This window comes from Procambarus clarkii, chromosome 74 (genome assembly GCF_040958095.1).
Source record: "Procambarus clarkii isolate CNS0578487 chromosome 74, FALCON_Pclarkii_2.0, whole genome shotgun sequence".
Lineage (NCBI taxonomy): Eukaryota > Metazoa > Arthropoda > Malacostraca > Decapoda > Cambaridae > Procambarus > Procambarus clarkii.
Window position 1 is genome coordinate 14,844,310 of NC_091223.1, and position 25,245 is coordinate 14,869,554.

A 25,245-nucleotide genomic window follows, 5' to 3' on the forward strand; every position below is an offset into this window, starting at 1 on the left:
GACAGTTGAGAGGCGGGACCAAAGAGCCAAAGCTCAACCCCCGCAAGCACAAATAGGTGAGTACAAATAGGTGAGTACACACACACACATACACGTCCGAGCTCACGGGAGTTAAACACAATCCGCAACACAAACTCGGTTAAGTTGATGGAATACATCAGACGAGACTGACAGCTCCTCTCCCCCTTCACCCCTGGGAGTTATTCCACTACTCAACTCCAGCATGTCACTCGTCCTCTCTTCAACTAGTTATTCCTATGTTCCACCTCTCTCTCTCTCTCTCTCTCTCTCTCTCTCTCTCTCAGACACAGCCAGACTGGGGCCCTGCAGGTGGGATATCTCGTCTAGTTTCGCAATAAGTGTATATACGAAAACAAGGACTTAATATTATATAAACATCCTCCTCCAACGGGAGGTTAATATCATATAAACACCACCATTAAGACGAGGATAAAATAGCGTAGTTATAGCAGAAAGGCGCCAAGTGAGCCAGAGACCGCGGGGGTGTTAAAGTTGAATGATCTTACAGGCAGACAGGAGGTGGTCGGTGTTGAGATGGCCACACCATGGCCCAGTACCTGATGGTGGTGAGGCCACACCATGGCCCAGTACCTGATGGTGGTGAGGCCACACCATGGCCCAGTACCTGATGGTGGTGAGGCCACACCATGGCCCAGTACCTGATGGTGGTGAGGCCACACCATGGCCCAGTACCTGATGGTGGTGAGGCCACACCATGGCCCAGTACCTGGTGGGGGTGGTGCCACACCATGGCTCAGTACCTACAGGGATTGAGAAGTGTGGCAGCCAGGACGCAGAGGGTGCAAGAGAAGATGTCTTACATGGATCAGACAAAGGTAAGGAAATGGACGGAAGAACTTGTCTGGTGCCACAGTGAATCTTTTCGTCTTCCTCCTCCTCTCTCTCTTCATTTCTCTTCCACTCTCCCCGGACTCCGTCTCTTCTCCCCGTCACCACACTCCCGCCCAGGACCCCAAAATCAATTGAAATGTCTTTTCCTTAAGGACCAAATTCGTGCTACTCTCTTTCTTTCTGTCTCTCTGTCTCTCTCTCTCTCTCTCTCTCTCTCTCTCTCGTCCCTGGAACTCAAGATGTCAACAGTAAACGAACACGTCATCTACGTGTATAAACCACGTGGCTTAGAACTTTCTACTGTTTCAAGGAAATCAACACGTAAATTGCAGGGAATTGCTATGTAATTTATCAGTACAAACTTGGATTATTGATGGATCAAACGTAATGAAGTTAAACTTAGAATGCAGTTGTCTTTTGAGATCAAAATGGAGGACTGATAATGAGAAACTGTGGCTGATTCATGGTATTCGCAAGATACTGTTACCCTCCTTCAGAGATCACCACATTACCGTTGTCTGTGACCATGATCGACCACATTACTGTTCTCTGTGTTTCGGTGATGGGAAGTTGTAAATACTGTTACGGCAAAATGTATACTCACAGGATGGTTGACGCTGTCCAATACACACGTCCTTCGAACCGAATTGAAAAACACAAAATGAGTCAGTACTCACTGGGTGGACATGTTATAGGCTGAAGAGAGGGGATGAGTACTGACTGGGTGGAAGGAAGTACTAGGGGGCTGGGGTACTCACTAGGCTTGCCATTCTTCTCAGGGGTGTTGAGCCTGAGTGGGCTGAGGACCCGAGCCACGCTCATCCTGGCTGGGTTCTTACAGCACCACACTGTGGCTACCTTCTGCTCTCCTCCGGTCTCCACTGTCACACTTCTGATTCACTCACTTCCTCTCACACTACTCTCTCCTCTCTAGATCTGAAAGGAAGGTTAGTTGGGGGTTAAAGCATAGAGGTTGGAGGGGGGGTAACGTGCTTGAGAACTGTGTCCCTACACAGCTGCTTGTCAGGGAGCACACACACATGTCCTTGTTTACACTAGTAACACCGGCTTTACGAAGTTAGCACAACTGTTCTCTGAATGCATTGTTTCCTTGCAACAGATGTATAGAGTTTGCGTCATGGTGAGGTGCGCTCTTCACCTTCACTGTTGTGACCTGTGCCACACCCTTCATCTTCACTGTCATGACCTGTGCCATACCCTTCACCTTCACTGTCGTGACCTGTGCCACACCCTTCACCTCCAGTGTCACACACAGAGAGTAACCACACTAACAAGACTGCACCAACAATAAAATCCGCCGGAGCCGTCATGACGATTCGAACCTATGCGGTGGGTATTCCCGATTGTCTGGGGCCGGTGTGCCTGGTACTACCCACCACATAGGTTCGAATCCTCTTTACAGCCCCTACAGATTATCACATTATTATCATTATTATTAGTTGTAGTAATAGCAGTAGGCAGTGGGAGACTAAACCTACGCAAAGCCTGGGTAGGTCGATATGGAGGAAAAGCTGTTACCCATGCAGCAGGTACACAGAAAAATCACATTAACGTGATGCATCAATGAGAAAAAAAAATTGTAGAAGCCACCGCGAGGAATCGCACCAGCACACTGGGTACGTCCAAGAATACGCCCTAACCAACCTAGCCATCACATGCTCAAAAAAGCAATTCATCCGAGGATTCCCCTGAATCCTTCAGGGAGTCCTGATTGGGCTTCGGTGGAAGCCTCAAGGACCCAGGAGAATGTTTAGGGTGTGTTCCTGGGAGTACCCTGTGCCCAGGTTCGAATCCTAATCAAGGTTTTTTAACGCGTCGAGAAAGATTGCTCAGGAGAAATCATCCCAGCACCCAGGAGACGAGCCCAGCACCCAAGAGACCATCCCAGCACCCAGCAGACCATCTCAGCACCCAGGAGACCATCCCAGCACCCAGGAGACCATCCCAGCAACCAGCAGACCATCTCAGCCCCCAGAAGACCATCCCAGCACCCAGGAGACCATCCCAGCACCCAGGAGCGATCATATCCTAGGCATTTTCCCAGCGTGTTATTGTTCTCTGGGGGTGGAGCGTGTCTGCGGCGCCCTCTTGAGGAGCAGAAGGAGCAGAAGATGTCTGCGGTGCCCTCTTGAGCGTTCCTAGAGGAGCAGAAGACGCCATTGTGTCAACACCGCCAAGCACGGAGCGGCTACAGGTAGACACACACGACCCCAGAGAGAGAGAGAGAGAGAGAGAGAGAGAGAGAGAGAGAGAGAGAGAGACAGAGACAGACAGACAGAGCTGGACATGTTCATATTCTTTCCCAGACGATTTTCTTCCTTGTATAACATTCTTTTCCCGGGCGACTTTCTTCCCACTGTCTATACATGCTGGTCTAAATAACTTTTTTTCCGGGGACAACTTTCTTACGGGGACAAGTTTCTGCCATCAAGAGTGTCATCCGCCCGCCCTAAAGTCCCCCCCAGAAACTTTCTCCCAATAAGTGAGAGACGTCTCTCAGGAAGGTGAGAGACGTCTCTCAGGAAGGTGAGAGACGTCTCTCAGGAAGGTGAGAGACTTCTCTCAGGAAAGTGAGAGACGCCTCTCAGGAAGGTGAGAGACGTCTCTCAGGAAGGTGAGAGACGTCTCTCAGGAAGGTGAGAGACGTCTCTCAGGAAGGTGAGAGACGTCTCTCAGGAAGGTGAGAGACTTCTCTCAGGAAAGTGAGAGACTTCTCTCAGGAAGGTGAGAGACGCCTCTCAGGAAGGTGAGAGACGTCTCTCAGGAAGGTGAGAGACGTCTCTCAGGAAGGTGAGAGACGTCTCTCAGGAAGGTGAGAGACGTCTCTCAGGAAGTGTGACTTATTATCCGCTGTTGTAACAACAACAACAGTCTCAGAGCTGCAGGCTCCAACACACAAGAGTAAACATGTGAATTCCATTTTTTGTTTCAAATTTGCCTGTATTCGAGTCTAATTCACACGTGTTTAAAACACCTGTGTCAACACCTCTCTTCCCCCCTACCTCCTCACCCACTGCCTTACCCCCCCCCCCACCCTTCCCTTTCACCCTCTCCTTTTCCTACCAATCTGTATCTCCATCTCTACCTGTCTGCCTGTCCCCTTCCTATCATCCGTTCTACACCGTCCCTTACCCATAACCCCTCCTCCCCCACCCCTCCCCTCCCCACAAGCACCTGATGGGTCTCTGAGTGACACGTATCTACCTATTCCAAAAGGTAAATAATTCGTGTATTTACACGTATTTACACGTATTTACAGACATGTCCTAAACGGTTCCGTATCAAGTGGTCATGAGACGCAGGTCATCAAGCAGGGACTACTGCTTGATACCTGGTTGATGGGGTTCTGGGAGTTCTTCTACTGCCCAAGCCCGGCCCGAGGCCAGGCTTGACTTGTGAGAGTTTGGTCCACCAGGCTGTTGCTTGGAGCGGCCCGCAGGCCCACATATACCTGGTTGATGGGGTTCTGGGAGTTCTTCTACTCCCCAAGCCCGGCCCGAGGCCAGGCTTGACTTGTGAGAGTTTGGTCCACCAGGCTGTTGCTTGGAGCGGCCCGCAGGCCCACATATACCTGGTTGATGGGGTTCTGGGAGTTCTTCTACTCCCCAAGCCCGGCCCGAGGCCAGACTTGACTTGTGAGAGTTTGGTCCACCAGGCTGTTGCTTGGAGCGGCCCGCAGGCCCACATATACCTGGTTGATGGGGTTCTGGGAGTTCTTCTACTCCCCAAGCCCGGCCCGAGGCCAGACTTGACTTGTGAGAGTTTGGTCCACCAGGCTGTTGCTTGGAGCGGCCCGCAGGCCCACATATACCTGGTTGATGGGGTTCTGGGAGTTCTTCTACTCCCCAAGCCCGGCCCGAGGCCAGACTTGACTTGTGAGAGTTTGGTCCACCAGGCTGTTGCTTGGAGCGGCCCGCAGGCCCACATATACCTGGTTGATGGGGTTCTGGGAGTTCTTCTACTCCCCAAGCCCGGCCCGAGGCCAGACTTGACTTGTGAGAGTTTGGTCCACCAGGCTGTTGCTTGGAGCGGCCCACAGGTCGCTGATTGATGCCCCACAATAGTGTCCCCGTCGTCCAATAAGTTCTCCAAAATGTCATGATACACAACAAAGGGAAGGAGGTTCAAATTCCCTCTCCCGGCCCTATTGAAGCGCCCTAAAGCGGAGGTTATTGTGGCATTCCTTCGGCCGCCACCATCGTCTCGATCTTCTTTTGTTCCAACCTTTCTCATGGCCCATGATGCTGCTGCTTGTATTGTGTTGGTGGGTGGCAGAGAGGGTGTGGGGGCTGCTGGGGGTGTGGGGGCTGCTGGGGGTGTGGGGGCTGCTGGGGGTGTGGGGGCTGCTGGGGTGTGGGGGCTGCTGGGGGTGTGGGGGCTGCTGGGGGTGTGAGGGCTGCTGGGGGTGTGGGGGCTGCTGGGGGTGTGGGGGCTGCTGGGGGTGTGGGGGCTGCTGGGGGTGTGGGGGCTGCTGGGGGTGTGGGGGCTGCTGGGGGTGTGGGGGCTGCTGGGGTGTGTGTGCTGGGGGTGTGGGTGCTGGGGGTGTGGGTGCTGGGGGTGTGGAGGCTGGGGGTGTGGATGGCAGAGTGGGTGTGTGGGTGCTGGGGGTGTGGGTGCTGGGGGTGTGGAGGCTGGGGGTGTGGATGGCAGAGTGGGTGTGTGGGTGCTGGGGGTGTGGGTGCTGGTGGGTGGCATGTGGTGTGGTCCGTGTCGAAGCCTATTAATTTGAATATTTCGTACGGAGTAATCATGTTTCCCCCTAGATACATCATTCGGTTAGTACCTCACATCTTTCCTTCTCGTTTTCCGTCTGGGACGCCCCGGCCCTGAGCGTCCCAGCTCCCACATATACATATATTATATATATATATAATATGTGTATATATGTATATATGTGTGTATGAGGGGGAGGGGGGAGGGAATATCCACACTCACATAAACAACGCACATTTGCTCTCTTTTAAAAAGAGATATTCAAGAAGATTCGATATTTATAGCTTTCTGATAATAACATTTCTTTCAGGGCCATTAAGGGGGAGGAGAAGAGAAAGAAGCACAGAGCCAGAGATGAGAGTGAGAGAAAGAGTGAGAGTGAGTGAGAGTGAGAGAAAGAGTGAGAGTGAGTGAGAGTGAAAGAAAGAGTGAGTGAGAGTGAGTGTCCTGGGGACTGGAGGAGTGTCCTGGGGACTGGAGGAGTGTCCTGGGGACTGGAGGAGTGTCCTGGGGACTGAAGGAGTGTCCTGGGGACTGGAGGAGTGTCCTGGGGACTGGAGGAGTGTCCTGTGGACTGGAGGAGTGTCCTGGGGACTGGAGGAGTGTCCTGGGGACTGGAGGAGTGTCCTGGGGACTGGAGGAGTGTCCTGGGGACTGGAGGAGTGTCCTGGGGACTGAAGGAGTGTCCTGGGGACTGGAGGAGTGTCCTGGGGACTGGAGGAGTGTCCTGGGGACTGGAGGAGTGTCCTGGGGACTGGAGGAGTGTCCTGGGGACTGGAGGAGTGTCCTGGGGACTGGATGAGTGTCCTGGGGACTGGAGGAGTGTCCTGGGGACTGGAGGAGTGTCCTGAGGGCTGGAGGAGTGTCCTGAGGACTGGAGGAGTGTCCTGGGGACTGGAGGAGTGTCCTGGGGACTGGAGGAGTGTCCTGGGGACTGGAGGAGTGTCCTGGGGACTGGAGGAGTGTCCTGGGGGACTGGAGGAGTGTCCTGGGGGACTGGAGGAGTGTCCTGGGGACTGGAGGAGTGTCCTGGGGGACTGGAGGAGTGTCCTGGGGACTGGAGGAGTGTCCTGGGGGACTGGAGGAGTGTCCTGGGGGACTGGAGGAGGGGGGGGACATCTCCAAGATTTACAGGCGCTGTCTCCAGCCAAATTGCTGGCGATAAAATCCATTCTAACAGTCTCACCAGTTTTCCATGGTGGATATATCATGGAGCACTTTGTGTTAGACTGTGGCTGACGTCTCCATATATAAGTCCCGTTGTCGGGGACAGGAAGCCGGGATATATATATATATGCCCCCTCAGGGTCGCTTGGACTGAGCCCCCTCCCTAGGATGCCGCTCCAGGAACGTGGCATAACTCCAAATTAGTGCCTATTTACTGCTAGGTGAACAGGGGCATCGTGTGGAAAGAAACGTGCCCAATTCCCCCTACATTACTGGTGGAGGTGAAATACCTGTTGACCTATCTCACTCTTGTCACACCCCCTTTCCCTCCCTCTCTCTCCCCCTCTCCTTCTCTGCTTCCTCCTCTCTCTCTCTCTCTCTCTCTCTCTCTCTCTCTCTCTCTCTCTCTCTCTCTCTCTCTCTCTCTCTCTCTCTCTCTCTCTCTCTCTCTCTCTCTCTCCTGCCTCTCCAGGACGTTCCTATAGAGGCATTCAGTAAACAAGGCTCGCTAGCATCACCCCACGGGGCCTGTCTGTAGGTAGAGAGGAATAAAGTGCTTGGGTAGTGAGCAGGAGTAAAGTGCTGGTAGCTATAGACCCCCCCAGGACAGTAGCCGGGGGGAATAACTAACTACATAAACTGAAAACTGAGGACAACGATTATCAGGAATAAGTTGTTGGATGGCACTCGTCATATTGATCCGTGCCGAGCGTCCTGTGGGTGGTGGTGGGCGGTGGTGGGCGGCGGTGGGTGGTGAAGGGTCAGGAGAGGTGGGTGGGGTTTTTTTCCCCAGGTTGAGTGGGTGGGGGAGGAATGTAGGTGGGTGTGTAAGGGTAGGTAGCCAGGTTGTGTGTGTGTGGGGGGTTGCATCTCTTGCCTTGAAATGTCACATCCACCCCCTGTGGGTGTGTGTAATTACACCCATGTGTTGCTCCCAGGGTGCAGCAACACTCCCTGTGTTGCACCCGGCCATATATATGCACCCTTCGCCCTGATATTGGTCCTTCTCTCTCTGCAAAAAAAAATTTGCGAAACATGTTTACGCATCTCGGTTCTTTTATGTTCCACAGAGTAGTATGTCTCTGTTTTGCGTATGATGTTGTTTGCCACTATGCCAGTCCATAGTGTACACACACACACACACACACACACACACACACACACACACACACACACACACACACACACACACACACACACACACACACACACACACATTAAACCAGGCAGGCAGGAGGCGAGTGGACCAATTATGTTGCAGGGTAGTTAGCCCTCTGGCGGGAGCAGTTGGCACTTCTCCCCCTGACCCCTGACCCCCCCCCGCCCAAGGCCTCAGCAACACCCACCAATGAACAGCCCGGAGAGAGAGAGAGCGGCCTTTACTCCCTCCTACTAAAGGTCATTCATCTCGGCCGGGCTGCTCCCAAGACGATCTCATATTATCACACTGATTTGTATACTAATAGTAGATTGCGTACCCGGAAGTGCCCGGGACAACCCTGTGCCTACCCCTCCACCTCCCCCCCACACACACAAACCCTGCCCGTTTCCCCCAATCACTATAATCATTTTCACAATCACTCTGCCCTCATCACTGTCAAGATCTTCCCACAATCCACATCTCCACCCAAACACTCCCATACTCTACCCATATCCCCCTTAATCACTGTATCACCCTCCCCCTATTTTCACTAACCATTACATGCCTATACTCAAAGGGCTGTACTCAGACCGCACTGTATATCACTATCTGAAAACACTATTATAAGAATTATAAACTCTACGGATATTGTGTTGCATATTTCACTTCCAGTAACTTCGTGAAGGGGGACGTGGAGGTCAATTTCCATTCATGGGAGCATAAGGGGTGACCCCTAGCAAAAGGAGGGTGACCCCTAGCATAAGGGGGTGACCCCTAGCATAAGGGGTGACCCCTAGCATAAGGAGGGTGACCCCTAGCATAAGGAGGGTGACCCCTAGCATAAGGGGTGACCCCTAGCATAAGGGGTGACCCCTAGCATAAGGGGTGACCCCTAGCATAAGGGGTGACCCCTAGCATAAGGGGTGACCCCTAGCATAAGGGGGTGACCGCACAGTCGATGGAACGCGGCAAGGCGGGACCAAAGAGCTGAATCTCAACCCCCTGTCCGGCAAGCAGCGCTAAGTTAGTGGAGCTCCAGGTGGTGGCGAGCAGCGACGCGCACGCTTGCACGCACGCGCTTGAGTGGAAACAAATGATCCTGGGGGAGAGAGGGGGGGGGGGAAAAGGGGGGAGGTGGTTGGCCCTTAAGGGCTGTCCCCTAAGAACAAGAACATCGTAAGAAGTTGGCCAAAATGGTTCCTGAAGCAATCCGCCCGCGGGCCCTCAAAGGTCTCTTTCTCTGGCCAGAGGTATTGTGAGGCCCTCAACCACTCCTTCCAGGCGTCTCCTCACTCACACTCGCACTCACCCACACACACACTCACACACGCACTCACTCACACACTCACTCAGTCTCAGCGATATTCAGAGGAAACCCCAATATGGCGACGCAGATTAAAAAAAAATTGAACTTGTACGAACACACTTTAACAGTTATAGCCAACACCACCTACACTCCCCCTGGTATAACCAACAGTCATCTACTGGTACCAACATCCCCCTACACTCCCCCTGGTATAACCAACAGTCATCTACTGGTACCAACACAGCCCCAATCCTCAACAGTCAGGGTAAAAGGCATTATGTAAATTTTAAGTGAGGAACAGCAGAGAATTAGTGAAGGTCGAGGCCCATAAGCTGAGGGCAGCAGCAGCAGCAGCAGCAGCAACAGCAGGAACAACAGGAACAGGAACAGGAACAGCAACCGCATCATTTTCGATATATATATATATATATATATATATATATATATATATATATATATATATATATATATATATATCTTTGCCAAAGGACGGGAGGATGGCATGCAAGACACGGCGAGGTTAATGACATTATTAAGAGAAGCCTTACCACAGCCGGTTGTCCAGCAGAGAGAGAGCCCCGTTACCTAATGTCCCGCAACTCTGATGAGCCTGTCGGTCGCCCAGACGGAATCACGGTGAACCCCTGGAAGAATGGTAGACAGTTGGTGTGGGACTACACTTGCGTTTCAACTTTAGCCAATACCTATGTTGACTTCAGTGCTACACAAGCAGGAGGAGCTGCCAATCACCGGGAAGCGGCCAAGTCACGTAAATACAGAGACCTTGAGCACCACTACAATTTTGTCCCCATTGCCTCAGAGACACTTGGTGCCTGGGGTAAAAGTGCTGCTAGCTTTTTGAAGGAGTTGGGGTCTAAGCTAATCGAAACAACTAGAGACCCTAGAGCTGCCAGTTTTCTTTTTCAGCGCCTTAGTGTGGCCATCCAGAGAGGAAATGCTCACTGCATCCACGGTTCCTGCCCGCCATCTGAGGAGCTGGAGGAGCTTTTCAACTTGTGACAAGCAGCCTTGTACCCTGCATGTAATCAATATTGTAACTTTTTTTGTGTAATGACATTTTCAAATAAAGTTAGATAAATATACACACTTAACAAAAGAATAGGGGTGGTAGGAGAAGAAAATATCAAAGTGTTCAGTGAGGATCCACAAGGTCTTCTTTGAGTACTCTTTATTTTCTTCTCCGAGGCTATGGGTCCCTACACTTGCAGCAGAGGTGGTACCCCTTCTAGTTTTTATATATATATATATATATATATATATATATATATATATATATATATATATATATATATATATATATATATATATATATATATATATATATATAATATCCCTCTCTGTCTCAAACACACACACATCCACAGAATGCAGCTCGTAGCAACTGCCTAACTTCCAGGTACCTATTTACTGCTAAGTAAACAGCGGCATCAGGTAAAAGAAAATACATTCATTTGTTTGCACCTCGGCCGAGAAGTGAACCTGGGCCCTTTACACAACGACTCCCGAACGCTGCAAAGACAGAGAGAGAGAGAGAGAGAGAGAGAGAGAGAGAGAGAGAGAGAGAGAGAGAGAGAGAGAGAGAGAGAGAGAGAGAGAGAGAGAGAGAGAGAGAGCAGACTGGGTACCATGACAAGCAACCCGAGACTACCTTCAAGGTGTGCTGGAACTTCCGACCTGCAGACGGCAACCTTTAGAATGAGATGAAGAGGAAGCACCATGTTAGGGCCTCTAGTGGAGGCAGGGGGTGCCCGCCCCTAATAGAGGCAGGGGGGGCGCCCACTCCTAGTAGAGGCAGGGTGCGCCCCCCCCCCCCCCGCCCCTGCCTCCACTACCACCATATTTAAACAAAAAAATATCTCCATAATAATCCAGCATAATTTATTGTCTGTATCAAACAACGTTAATATTTTAAAACATAAAATTTTCCTCGACAAATATAATTACATTTCCGTCAACTTGAGGAGATTGTCTACCATCCCGTGACGCTGAGGATTGTAACTGACGTGATGGTGATGGGCACATCAACAATCATCAAGCCTCTGGAATCCCAAACCCGAAAATAGAGTTCAAAAAATAATTCGAACCGGAGTAAAGCGGAGAATTTATAGTCATGTTCCCAAAGAGTGTCTGGCCTGGTGGCTGGCGTACACCCCTCCCCCCCTTCCCATGACACCCCGAACACCCCCTCCAACACCTCTCCTCCATCCCCCTACCCTGAACACCCCCCACCTCCATCCCCCCACCCCAAAAACCCCCTCCTTCGTCCCCCCATCGGCGGGCCCGGCACCGAGCGTTAGGGAATCAGGTGAGCGGGAAAATCGATAGTTGGTGACCTAGTGGCCGCCTTCGGCTTGGGGTTTAGACCACGTTCTGGGTCCCTCCTCCTCCTCACATCTAGTACACCGCCGCCATCACTCCCGCACCAGTAGCATCTCCTAGAGCTGCGTGTTGTCACGTGACAATCAACATAAGTGGAGGGTTGGGAGAGGTTGGTGCAAGGGAAAGGGGGATGCTTGCACGACGGCCCGCCTGCCGCCATGTTGACGGGCGGCGCATGCTGCTGCTCCTGCTGCTCCTGCTGCTGCTGCTGTTCAGCTGCTGGCGGGGTTGGCGCATCCTGGCGCTCCAGGACCAGCATTTGCTGCCCTTACAGCGAGTGACTGCAGGACGTACACCCACCAAGATAACCAAACTATCATAGCAAAGTCCGCAGATTATATTTCTGTGAGCACTATGCCAGCTCAGGGATAAAGCATTGTGTCTAAAGATAAGGAACTTGGTTGCCTTTGGACCAGGAAGAGAGAGAGAGAGAGAGAGAGAGAGAGAGAGAGAGAGAGAGAGAGAGAGAGAGAGAGAGAGAGAGAGAGAGAGAGAGAGAGAGAGAGAGAGAGAGAGAGAGAGAGCATCAACCAGCAGGTAATGGCGGCCATCATGGAGGAAGATCAAGACCTGTGCGTGAGAGAAGTGATGCCATGATGGACCCGCCACAGTAGCATGCCAGCGTGTAATACAACCTTCCAGCCGGCCCGCAGTCTGGCCCAGCCGGCCCGCAGTCTGGCCCAGCCGGCCCGCAGTCTGGCCCAGCCGGCCCGCAGTCTGGACCATTATGGCCTGTAGCATCACCTCTCCATTATTAATAAACTGATTAAATCCATCAGTTATGATGCTCCTAAAATAGCCAGGGCTCCTGTCATATTAATTATTATACTATATTATTGTTACACGGCTTACTGGTGTGTGTGTGTGTGTGTGTGTGTGTGTGTGTGTGTGTGTAATTACCTAAGTGTAATTACCTAAGTTTAGTTACAGGATGAGAGCTACGCTCGTGGTGTCCCGTCCCGTGTGTGTGTGCGTGTGTGTGTGTGTGTGTGTGTGTGTGTGTGTGTGTGTGTGTGTGTGTGTGTGTGTGTGTGTGTGTGTGTGTGTGTGTGTGCGTGCGTGTGTGTGGACAATTGGCCCCCACGTTAAAAGGAACATCAATGAGCTTTGTATCGTAAATAATGCAGTGTTACGAAAGGTCTGGACTCAGACGAGACTAATGCCTGTGTAATTATTTCTCTATATTTGGAGTCTATGCTAAAAATAAACACACATTGTGTATCCTACGATCACGAAGTTTCTCGTTCAACCCACAAAACTGTTGTGGGTGGCATCCTGGGGGAAGAGGTCAACATTTGATCAAGTAGAGACCTTAAATAGCCAATTACGAGTACACACATAAACATGTTAGACTGAAAAAACATCTTTCATGTAAAGTGTCCCCAAACCTCTCGCCCTGTCCAGGAATCGAACCCGGGACCAAAGGGATGTGAGCAGACTGCACAAATCGCCACACTACAGGCTATCAACAAGGCGATTCAAGACATCAGCCTCTAAATGACTGTCAAAATACATCACCCAAAATACCACGAAGCCCATTAAGCTAAAAAAATACCTCCTTTCATGTTCCGTGGTGTGTGTGGCGTGGCTAGAGACTCGCTGAATACTTTCCTCATAAAAAGATAGCTTATATTAATATGGCTTTTGTTTTCTTTGAAGTTTATATCTACGATCAGCCATGTCTGACTTTTACCCACACGCGGGTGGGCGGGTGGCTGAGACACGCAGGGTGTATATATATATATATATATATATATATATATATATATATATATATATATATATATATATATATATATATATATATATATATATGTCGTACCTAGTAGCCAGAATGGACTTCTCAGCCTACTATGCAAGGCCCGATTTGCCTAATAAGCCAAGTTTTCCTGAATTAATATATTTTCTCTAATTTTTTTCTTATGAAATGATAAAGCTATCCATTTCATTATGCATGAGGTTAATTTTTTTTTAATTGAGTTAAAATTAAAGTAGATATATGACCGAACCTAACCAACCCTACCTAACCTAACCTAAACTATCTTTATAAGTTAGGTTAGGTTATGTCGCCGAAAAAGTTAGGTTAGGTTAGGTTAGGTAGGTTAGGTAGTCGAAAAAACATTAATTCATGAAAACTTGGCTTATTAGGCAAATCGAGCCTTGCATAGTAGGCCGAGAAGTGTGTTCTGGCTACTAGGTACGACATATATATATATATATATATATATATAGATATATATATATATATATATATATATATATATATATATATATATATATATATATATATATATATATATATATATATAATACACACGCACTAGATGGGGGGGTAACCAGTGGTTCCCAGATCGATCCCAAAAGGCTGCACCTTATATGGTGTTGGGGGCCCCTGGTCGAGGCATACAAGATACTGAGTGACAAAGAGCACAAAGACAGCTTCTTTAAACTCAGAGAAAGCTGGGCAAGACGACGCAGGTGGAAGCTGGATATGTACACGAGTCGAAGGAATGGTAGGAAATACTCGCCCCTCCTACGGGCTCACCATAGCCCGTGCTACTTGGAATTTTTTCTTCCAGGCAGCGAATCTTAAATCCTCTGTTCCTGTGGTCAGCAAGTGGAATGTCCTGAAAGAGGAAGGTGTGGAAGCCACCTCCGGCCACAGCTGTAAAGGTCAAATTCAGCAAAGAATTGGAACGTCAGAATTGTTCAATGATAATTCAATTGACACAACGTCAAAGAACCAGACTTCACTCCCTCGAAGTCACAGATTGTGAGCTCAACTCTCAATCCCCAACACCCCTTAACAATCCCCAACACCCCCTTAACAGTCCCCAACACCCCTTAACAGTCCCCAACACCCCTTAACAGTCCCCAACACCCCTTAACAATCCCCAACACCCCCTTAACAATCCCCAACACCCCTTAACAGTCCCCAACACCCCTTAACAATCCCCAACACCCCTTAACAGTCCCCAACACCCCCTTAACAGTCCCCAACACCCCTTAACAATCCCCAACACCCCATTAACAATCCCCAACACCCCCTTAACAATCCCCAACACCCCCCTTAACAATCCCCAACACCCCATTAACAATCCCCAACACCCCCTTAACAATCCCCAACACCCCCCTTAACAATCCCCAACACCCCCTTAACAATCCCCAACACCCCCTTAACAATTCCCAACACCCCCCTTAACAATCCCCAACACCCCCCTTAACAATCCCCAACACCCCCACTTAACAATCCTCAACACCCCTTAACAATCCCCAACACCCCCCTTAACAATCCCCAACACCCCCTTAACAATCCCCAACACCCCATTAACAATCCCCAACACCCCCTTAACAATCCCCAACACCCCATTAACAATCCCCAACACCCCCTTAACAATCCCCAACACCCCCTTAACAATCCCCAACACCCTCTTAACAATCCCCAACACCCCCTTAACAATCCCCAACACCCCCACTTAACAATCCTCAACACCCCCTTAACAATCAATAGCTTCGCAATTTATAGATCAAGCACTTCAGAGATGACCCCACCTCCCCCCCCCCCTCTTCCTTCCGTCTCAGTCTTCTCAAGAGCGTGTAGCCTACTCTGCTTCTTGTCTCCTCCTTATCCTGGTCCTCCACCACACTTAACCTCTCACCCTCGTCTTAAGTTCACTTCCCACAACCTCCACTCATCTCGGGCTATTCATGCCCGTGCCACCTCTTGGGAGGGTTAATCTCCATCAGTCACCTCCAGTGAGCCCCCAGGTGTCTTAGTGAGGTCGTGTGGCCCGTCTCACCCTAGTCATCAGGGAGGTATATCTTGAGGTTATCTTGAGGTTATCTTGAGATGATTTCGGGGCTTTAGTGTCCCCGCGGCCCGGTCCTCGACCAGGCCTCCACCCCCAGGAAGCAGCCCGTGACAGCTGACTAACACCCAGGTACTTATTTTACTGCTAGGTAACGGGGGCATAGGGTGAAAGAAACTCTGCCCATTGTTTCTCGCCGGCGCCCGGGATCGAAGCCGGGATCACAGGATCACAAGTCCAGCGTGCTGTCCGCTCGGCCGAATACCTATTTTACTGCTAAGAAATAGGGGCATAGGGTGAAAGAAACTCTGCCCATTGTTTCTCGCCGGCGCCCGGGATCGAAGCCGGGACCACAGGATCACAAGTCCAGCGTGCTGTCCGCTCGGCCGACCGGCTCTGGTTGAAGGTGGCAGATCACACCACTGTGTATCTATGGCCTTTACCTGTTGTCTCACAAAGGGGCAGAGCAGACTGCAGTTTACAAAAGTGAAGTAAACCTTTTGAATATATAAGAGGCTTGTGCGGGTTATAAGTGAGGGAGGTGCGGTTCACCAGGGGTGTGTTCTGAGCGAGAAGTTCCTTAGTGTACCAGTGTTGAAGCATTACGAGGGGAGTCGAACCCGCGTCCCTCAGCTCCTTGGGGGACACTCGCATTATTAACTGGGAGATGATGGCCTTACAAGCTATATCTCATCCTTACATGGGGACCAGAAACGCGGGTTTGATCCCACCGTACGGCTCCATTACTTTCTCATATATATCATGTCCCTCGATATCATTGTACAATTAACCGATATTTTCAAGTAATTAACAAAGGCGTTCACTCCAGCATGTCACCGTCTTTGTCACTGAAAATAAATATTTCTTCATATTAACTTGACTTGCCTAGGCCTAAAATAGCGCGCGCACACACACACACACACACACACACACACACACACACACACACACACACACACACACACACACACACACACACACACACACACACACACACACACACACACTCGGGGGCCTGGTAACCTGGTGGATAGCGCGCAAAACTCGTAATTCTGGGGCGCGGGTTCGATTCCCGCACCAGGCAGAAACAAATGGGCAAAGTTTCTTTCACCCTGAATGCCCCCTGTTACCTAGCAGTATATAGGTACCTGGGAGTTAGTCAGCTGTCACAGGCTGCTTCCTGGTGAGTGTGTGGTGTGGTAAAAAAAAATAGTAGTTAGTAAACAGTTGTGAGGCGGGCCGAAAGAGCAGAGCTCAACCCCCGCAAACACAACTAGGTGAATACACACACACACACACACACACACACACACACACACACACACACACACACACACACACACACACACACACACACAAACACACACACACACACACACACACACACACACACACACACACACACACACACACACACACACACACACACAAACACACACAAAGTACTCTCTCTCTCTCTCTCTCTCTCTCTCTCTCTCTCTCTCTCTCTCTCTCTCTCTCTCTCTCTCTCTCTCTCTCTCTCTCTTTCTCTCTCTCTCTCTCTCTCTCTCTCTCTCTCTCTCTCTCTCTCTCTCTCTCTCTCTCTCTCTCTCTCTCTCTCTCTCTCTCTCTCTCTCTCTCTCTCTCTCTCTCAGATGGGGGTTACCCGGCTGTACCCGGGTCTCTGTCTCTCTAAATACGAGGACCACACCACACACCAGAAGACAAGAAGATGACGACGTTTCGGTCCGTCCCGAACCATCATTATCAACTGCGATCGTTACAAAGCACCAAGACAGTGTACACAACGCCTAGGCCTACTTATGTAGGCCTAGGGGGGCAGGATAGGTTAGTGTCTCACGGCTACTCTTGTCGTGTTTAATATGGCCAAGACCCACAAGACCTGGTTCCAGATTCACGAAGCAGTTACGTGCTTGCGTAACTGCTTCGTGAATTTGGCCCCAGGTTCGTAAGTGCTTGCGTAACTGCTTCGTGAATTTGGCCCCAGGTTCGTAAGTGCTTGCGTAACTGCTTCGTGAATCTGACCCCAGGTTAGTAAGTGCTTGCGTAACTGCTTCGTGAATCTGACCCCAGGTTCGTAAGTGCTTGCGTAACTGCTTCGTGAATCTGACCCCAGGTTCGTAAGTGCTTGCGTAACTGCTTCGTGAATCTGGCCCCAGGTTCGTAAGTGCTTGCGTAACTGCTTCGTGAATCTGACCCCAGGTAAGTGCTTGCATAACTGCTTCGTGAATCTGACCCCAGGTAAGTGCTTGCGTAACTGCTTCGTGAATCTGACCCCAGGTAAGTGCTTGCGTAACTGCTTCGTGAATTTGGCCCCAGGTTCGTAAGTGCTTGCGTGACTGCTTCGTGAATCTGGCCCCAGGTTCGTAAGTGCTTGCATAACTGCTTCGTAAATCTGACCCCCGGTTCGTAAGTGCTTGCATAACTGCTTCGTGAATCTGACCCCAGGTTCGTAAGTGCTTGCATAACTGCTTCGTGAATCTGACCCCAGGTTCGTAAGTGCTTGCATAACTGCTTCGTGAATCTGACCCCAGGTTCGTAAGTGCTTGCATAACTGCTTCGTGAATCTGACCCCAGGTAAGTGCTTGCGTAACTGCTTCGTGAATCTGGCCCCCCTGGACGTCAGAGGTACCCCCCCCCCCCGCGAAACGCTGAACTAGACAAACACTTAAACGACTCCAAACGACCATCAAGACGATTTATTAAAACAAAAGGGATTAAATTGTTTCAATAGTGAGCCCACTGACACATATATATATATATATATATATATATATATATATATATATATATATATATATATATATATATATATATATATATATATATATATATATATATATATATGTGAAACAAGTGACTAAACCGATTACACCCGTAAACCCTTAAACTGCGCCGGTTGGAAAAAATTCTCTTTGTGTCTATACACTTAAACCATTTATTTCCGTAGTCAAATTCTTATTAATAAACGTATTAAATTAGTTGGTTTGATCATTATTTTGTCTTCCGTAAGTTGCCTGGCGACTTGGATTGGTCGGTACAGTGTCGGCCTCGCTCGTTGCGGGTCCGCGTTCAATCTCCCAATAGTCTAAGTGGTTTAGGCACCGTTCCTTTACTCCCGTTTTTATGTTCTAGCTATTATCCTGTCTTCATATCCCTGCTGCTATCCTGTCTTCATATCCCAGCTGCTATCCTGTCCCCATATCCCACCGGCTATCCCGTCTTCCCATATCCCAGCTGCTATCCCATCTTCCCATATCCCAGCTGCTATCCCGTCTCCCCATATCCCAGCTGCTATCCCGTCTCCCCATATCCCACCTGCTATCCCGTCTTCCCATATCCCAGCTACTATCCTGTACCCATGTCCCAGCGGCTATCCTGTCCCCCCATGTCCCAGCGGCTATCCCGTCTCCCCGTATCCCAGCTGCTATCCCGTCTCCCCATATCCCAGCTGCTATCCCGTCTCCCCATATCCCAGCTGCTATCCCGTCTCCCCATATCCCAGCTGCTATCCCGTCTCCCCATATCCCAGCTGCTATCCCGTCTCCCCATATCCCAGCTGCTATCCCGTCTCCCCATATCCCAGCTGCTATCCCGTCTCCCCATATCCCAGCTGCTATCCCGTCTCCCCATATCCCAGCTGCTATCCCGTCTCCCCATATCCCAGCTGCTATCCCGTCTCCCCATATCCCAGCTGCTACCCTAGGACACATCCGCCTGAGGGCTGCAGCAGGTGCCAGAGGTTTCCAGTCTTCCCTTTACTCTAAGGAGGCTTCACGAGCCCTACTTTCACACCGAGGTGTAAATACCTCACCAGCGGCTGAGGATAACAGTGAGGGAGGGTGAGGGGAGGAGAGAGAGGTGAGAGATTATGAGGGAGGGAGGGGGTGAGAGGGGAGAGATTATGAGGGAGGGAGGGGGTGAGAGGGGAGAGATTATGAGGGAGGGAGGGGGTGAGAGGGGAGCATGAGGGAGGAGTTAAGTAGTTAAGTCAGAGGAAGAGGAGCTGTGTAGTAATTTGTTGTTGTTCGCTGGACGAGGCAGATGGTGAGTGAGGGGACGAGGCAGGCCTCTTGCAGGGTCGGAGTTCGATCCCCGATCGCCCAAGGGGTTGGGCGTCGTTTCTTCACGCTAGTCTCATATTGCAGGGCAAGAAGCTGCCCTGTTTCATATATACTCATTATCCTCACATCCTAACTCTCATGGCCAAGGAAACCGAATTCAATCCCAGGGTAGGATTGAGATGGTTGGGCATGCTTCCTTTCATCTGATGCACCTGTTTACTTAGCAGTAAATACATTCCTGGCAGTTTAACATCTGTTAGATGCTAATTCTCCATTTTCAACTGCAACTGCTGTTGGGTACGTGCCCAACATGGTTGGGTAATGGCGGGGGGTGACCTAAATGAAACGAGTGCCTACTGATACAGTGCCAAGGATAAACCCATCATTAATTTTGCTATATCATAATAATTGAACTTGGAAATTGTCTTCTGTTCTCTATTTTTCTCGTTAAATTATAAAACAGTAAACACTAATATCTATAAAATTTTCAGAGCAATTCTATCGTCCATTACCTGTTAATTGGTGTAATAATAGAGGACTAGCAGCTGATACGATTGGGGAAGAGAGGTAGTAAAGAGGATGTAGAGGTGCTCGTCCTCCACACACACACACACACACACACACACACACACACACACACACACACACACACACACACACACACACACACACACACACACACACAACGCGACAGCTCCTGCCTGCAAATGGCTAAGAATATTCCACCCCACTACCAAAAATCCAAGCTTTACTAGAGGCAAATAAATGTAATATTTTGTGTGACAAACAGACACCCCAGCTAACACACTCAGCCTGGCTAAAAATATGAGACAAGATCACACACACACACACACACACACACACACACACACACACACACACACACACACACACACACACACACACACACACACACACACACACACACACACACACACAAACACACACACACACACACGCACGCACGCACGCACACACACACACACACACACACACACACACACACACACACACACACACACACACACACACACACACACACACACACAAACACACACACACACACACACACACGCACGCACGCACGCACGCACACACACACACACACACACACACACACACACACACACACACACACACACACACACACACAGATTTAAACTAGCTAAACACAGATGCCGAAGAAATATAAGAAAATTCACCTTCGCAAATAGAGTGGTAGACGGTTGGAACAAGTTAAGTGAGAAGGTGGTGGAGGCCAAGACCGTCAGTAGTTTCAAAGCGTTATATGACAAAGAGTGCTGGGAAGACGGGACACCACGAGCGTAGCTCTCATCCTGTAACTACACTTAGGTAATTACACACACACACACACACGTGTGTGTGTGGGTGTGTGTGGGTATTCTTGGCCACACAGCTCGCTGCAATTAAAATGTGATAGTTCAATTAACAGTAGCTTTTAATAGTGTGTCTGGTGCTAGGCTGTTGACACACGGTAATTCGTGTCTGTCTGCGTCTGCGTCTGTGTCTGTGTCTGTGTCTGTGTTTGCCACCGTTACCATTACGCCCGGCTGGAGAAAGAGAGAGAGAGAGAGAGAGAGAGAGAGAGAGAGAGAGAGAGAGAGAGAGAGAGAGAGAGAGAGAGAGAGAGAGAGAGAGAGAGAGAGAGAGAGAGGGAGAGAGAGAGAGAGAGAGTACCCCTTCCAGTACCTCCCCCCCCCCCTTTTACCTTCCCATGTCCACGCTAATGGCTACACAGGTGCCATTTATATTTTGCCCATTTTTCAGCAAGCTGCCATTGCCTCACCCACCAGGCCCCCCCCCCCAACCCCCTCCCCCTGGCACCACTAGCATGTATAATACGTCACTAATACGGCGGTTCACACTCGCACTAGAACGTCGGAAATGTGGCCGTTGTGCGGCGGCGGCGACAGCAGCGCCATGGTAAACACGACGACTAGCGGCCACTGAGGGAAACACACCCACTGAGGCAGAATACTTAACGACAACATATTTGGTCAGGTCAGGTCAGGCTAGGATAGGTTAGGCTAGGATAAGCTTGGTTAGGCTAGGATAGGCCAGGCTAGGCTAGGATAGGCCAGGCTAGGCTAGGATAAGCTAGGTTAGGCGAAGATAAGCTAGGTTAGGCTAGGATAGGTTAGGCTAGGATAAGCTAGGTTAGGCTAGGATAAGCTAGGTTAGGCTAGGATAAGCTAGGTTAGGCGAAGATAAGCTAGGTTAGGCTAGGCTAGGCCAGGCTAGGATAAGCTAGGTTAGGCTAGGATAGGCCAGGCTAGGCTAGGATAAGCTAGGTTAGGCGAAGATAAGCTAGGTTAGGCTAGGATAGGCCAGGCTAGGATAAGCTAGGTTAGGCTAGGATAGGCCAGGCTAGGCTAGGATAAGCTAGGTTTGGCGAAGATAAGCTAGGTTAGGCTAGGATAGGCCAGGCTAGGATAAGCTAGGTTACGCTAGGATAGGCCAGGCTAGGCTAGGATAAGCTAGGTTAGGCGAAGATAAGCTAGGTTAGGCTAGGATAGGCCAGGCTAGTATAAGCTAGGTTACGCTAGGATAGGCCAGGCTAGGCTAGGATATGCTAGGCTAAGCTAGGATAAGCTAGGTTAGGCTAGGAGAGGCCAGGCTAGGCTAGGATAAGCTAAGTTAGGCTAGGAGAGGCCAGGCTAGGCTAGGATATGCTAGGCCAGGCAAGGATAAGCTAGGTTAGGCTAGGATAGGCCAGGGAGCCGGCGGAGAGAATTTACAACTGGTGGAAAGGTCCGTAAGATGTATATGAGAGATGGGGGGAGGGGGGAGGGGGAGGGGGAGGGGGGGTAGGGGGTCCGTAACGATCCCCTGAGAGAGGGTACAAAAGACAGGTGAAGGGGGGGGGAAGGGGAGGGGGGAAGATAATTTCAGGGGGGGGGGACGAACCAGGCCCTGGAGGGAGAGAGAGAGAGAGGGGGGGGGGAGGGTGACGAACCAGGTCCTGGAGGGTGAGAGAGAGAGGAGGGGGGAGGGTGACGAACCAGACCCTGGAGGGTGAGAGAGAGGGGGGGGGGGGAAAGGGTGACGAACCAAGGCCCTGGAGGGTGAGAGAGAGGGAGGGGGAGGGTGACGAACCAGGTCCTGGAGGGTGAGAGAGAGGAGGGGGGAGGGTGACGAACCAGACCCTGGAGGGTGAGAGAGAGGGGGGGGGAAAGGGTGACGAACCAAGGCCCTGGAGGGTGAGAGAGAGGGAGGGGGGGGGTGACGAACCAGGCCCTGGAGGGTAAGAGAGAGGGGGGAGGGTGACGAACTAGGTCCTGGAGGGTGAGAGAGAGGGGGGGGTGACGAACCAGGCCCAGGAGGGTGAGAGAGGGGGGGGAGGGTGACGAACCAGGCCCTGGAGGGTGAGAGAGAGGGGGGGAGGGTGACGAACCAAGGCCCTGGAGGGTGAGAGAGAGGGGGGGGAGGGTGAGGAACCAGGCCCTGGAGGGTGAGAGAGAGAGGGGGGAGGGTGAGGTGGACCTTACCTGTGACCAATAACGAGTACACAATACAAATAACGGAGCTTTCCCCCCTTCAGGTGAAGGTTGGCCTGCCTCCCACAACAGTGGCAGGTGTGGCACCAGGTGTGGCACCAGGTGTGGCACCAGGTGTGGCACCAGGTGTGGCACCAGGTGTGGCACCAGGTGTGTGTGACCCCACACATAATCCAGGGAGCGGAGACCGGGGGGGTGGAGACCTCCCAGCCGGGCCAAACTGACCACTTGCATGCACTAACAGACAGTTTGAATGAATAAATACGCATAGTAGTGAGTATATAAGTAACTCTGTGAGGCGGGACGCCCCCCCCCCCGCGCCCACACGCAGGCAGAGTGGGCGTGGACGTGGGCGTGCGTGGGCGTGACAGGCACATCACCCCTACTCTCCAGCGCGGGGACTTGCTGAAGGCTCTGGAGTGAGAGGGCGGCTAGGCCTGCGTCCCCAGGGACGGGGATAGGCGCCTCAGAGGGGACACGCGAGGGGACGGCTAGAGGCAGACTATAGAGGGCGGCGCCGCAGAGGTGGACGGGGACGCACCAACCTGCTACCCGCCGGCTGGAGGACTGAGGCACCGGCACACACTCACACACTACCCGCTCCCTCTATCCACCCCTCAACCTATCCACACCTCCTCTCCCCTCCCCTCCCCCCCCCCCCCTCATCCCCGCCTCCTCCTCCTGCTGCTGCTGCTGCTGCTCCTACTGCTCTTCCTCCTCCTCCTTATCCTGCTCTCTCTCTCTCTCTCTCTCTCTCTCTCTCTCTCTCTCTCTCTCTCTCTCTCTCTCTCTCTCTCTCTCTCTCTCTCTCTCTCTCTCTCTCTCTCTCTCTCTCTCTCTCTCTCCTCTCTCTCTCTCTCTCTCTCTCTCTCTCTCTCCCTCCCCTCCCTCTCTCTCTCTCTCTCTCTCTTCTCATAATACTCCTTTCAACTGCTGCTCTTCTCCCACTGCTGGGCTGTTGAGCAGCTGTGCTTTTGGCAGCTGCTGTTGTTGCTACTGCTGTTCCCGCTGCTGCTCGTCCTCCTCCTGCTGCTCCTGCTGCTGCTGCTGCAGTCCTTGCTCCTGCTGCCTAGCTTTCCTCCTTCCTGCTCTCTTTCGCTCTTCCTGCTTCCGCTGCAGGTGGGATTACTTCCTGATGTTGGTGTCTTGTCTGCTGAGGGGGCTGCTGCTGCTCCTGCTGCAGCTGCTGCTGCACTTGCTGCTGGTAGTCTTCCTGCTCGTCCTGCTCTCCCTGCTGACACTCCAAGAATCTACAATCTTCCCCGTGATAATGTCTGACTGTAGCCTCGTGAAGTCACAGTGATTGTTGCTAGTATATATTATGATTCTTTGCTCTAATGTTCAGTATTTGTGGAACTCGCGCCCATCCTAGCCGGACGTACGGGTCGCTGGCTTGTTTCAAGCGTAGGCTAGACTTGTTCTTAAATGCGTTTGGCTGGATATACATAGGTAGCTTCTTGGTGTGGACACCATGCAGTATATAGACCCTATACAACACACTAAGACAGGCGAACCAGTCACCTAGAACCCGGTGTCATCAACATGTGTTCCCGGGAAGGTGTTCGACTCTCTTAAAACACCTGTCTGTTATGGCGTAGAGAACCATTTTAGGTTCGTTAAATAGAACAAAAGCCGCGTCGCTCTGTATAAACTCCAAGAATACGCGTAGGGTAACATCACAGTGTCAAAGAAAACAAAAGAGAATCGGTATAACAGGATAATAAACCCTACAGTTATGTATCTCAGAAATTTATGTCAAGAATTACATCAAGTCTTTGGCACCTCTCCTGAGTGCTTTGTCAAAGTCTGATTGTGTGATTACCACCAGACTTACAGCCCAACGACTAATTATTAGTCGTTGTGGTGTAAGTCTGGTCCTCAAAGCACTCAGAAATGCGCCAAAGACTTGATGTAATTCTTGATATAAATTTCACAGATACACAAATTGTGTAATTTGTGAAATGAGGCACGAGGCTTGAGGAAGATGAGGGGAAGGAAGCCATGGCTACAAAGGCGGGGCTTAGGAGCTAACGAACACGGGCACACTAGCACGCAGACATACTAACGCGTACGTCAGACCACTTCTGGAATATGCAGCGTCAGCGAGACGCTGTGGGGATAATTATCAGGCTAAAGTGCTGATTCAGTAGGAATTTTTTATCACTTGAAAGAGAAGCGACGTGCCCAACCACTTCGGATCTCGAACCCCCGACTCGTCAATAAACGAGGCTGT

The 25,245-nt window shown here is 50.8% G+C and overlaps 1 protein-coding gene across 4 annotated transcripts in view; it reads right to left on the reverse strand.

Annotated features, from left to right (window-relative positions):
* The window catches only part of LOC123767352 (uncharacterized), a 49,217-nt gene that overhangs the window by 21,873 nt on the left and 2,099 nt on the right, over positions 1–25,245 (reverse strand). Inside the window, exons 1-2 of one of the 4 annotated variants that reach the window (XM_069312985.1) lie at positions 23,558–23,645; positions 1,632–1,809 (exon numbers count right to left, since the gene is read on the reverse strand). In XM_069312985.1, the coding sequence (XP_069169086.1) occupies positions 1,632–1,695 (64 nt within the window). In that variant the 5' untranslated portion in view covers positions 1,696–1,809; positions 23,558–23,645. Of the gene's footprint in view, positions 1–1,631; positions 1,810–23,277; positions 23,519–23,553; positions 23,646–25,245 lie in introns of those variants that run through there. The other 3 variants (XM_069312987.1, XM_069312988.1, XM_069312989.1) reach the window with 3 other exon arrangements.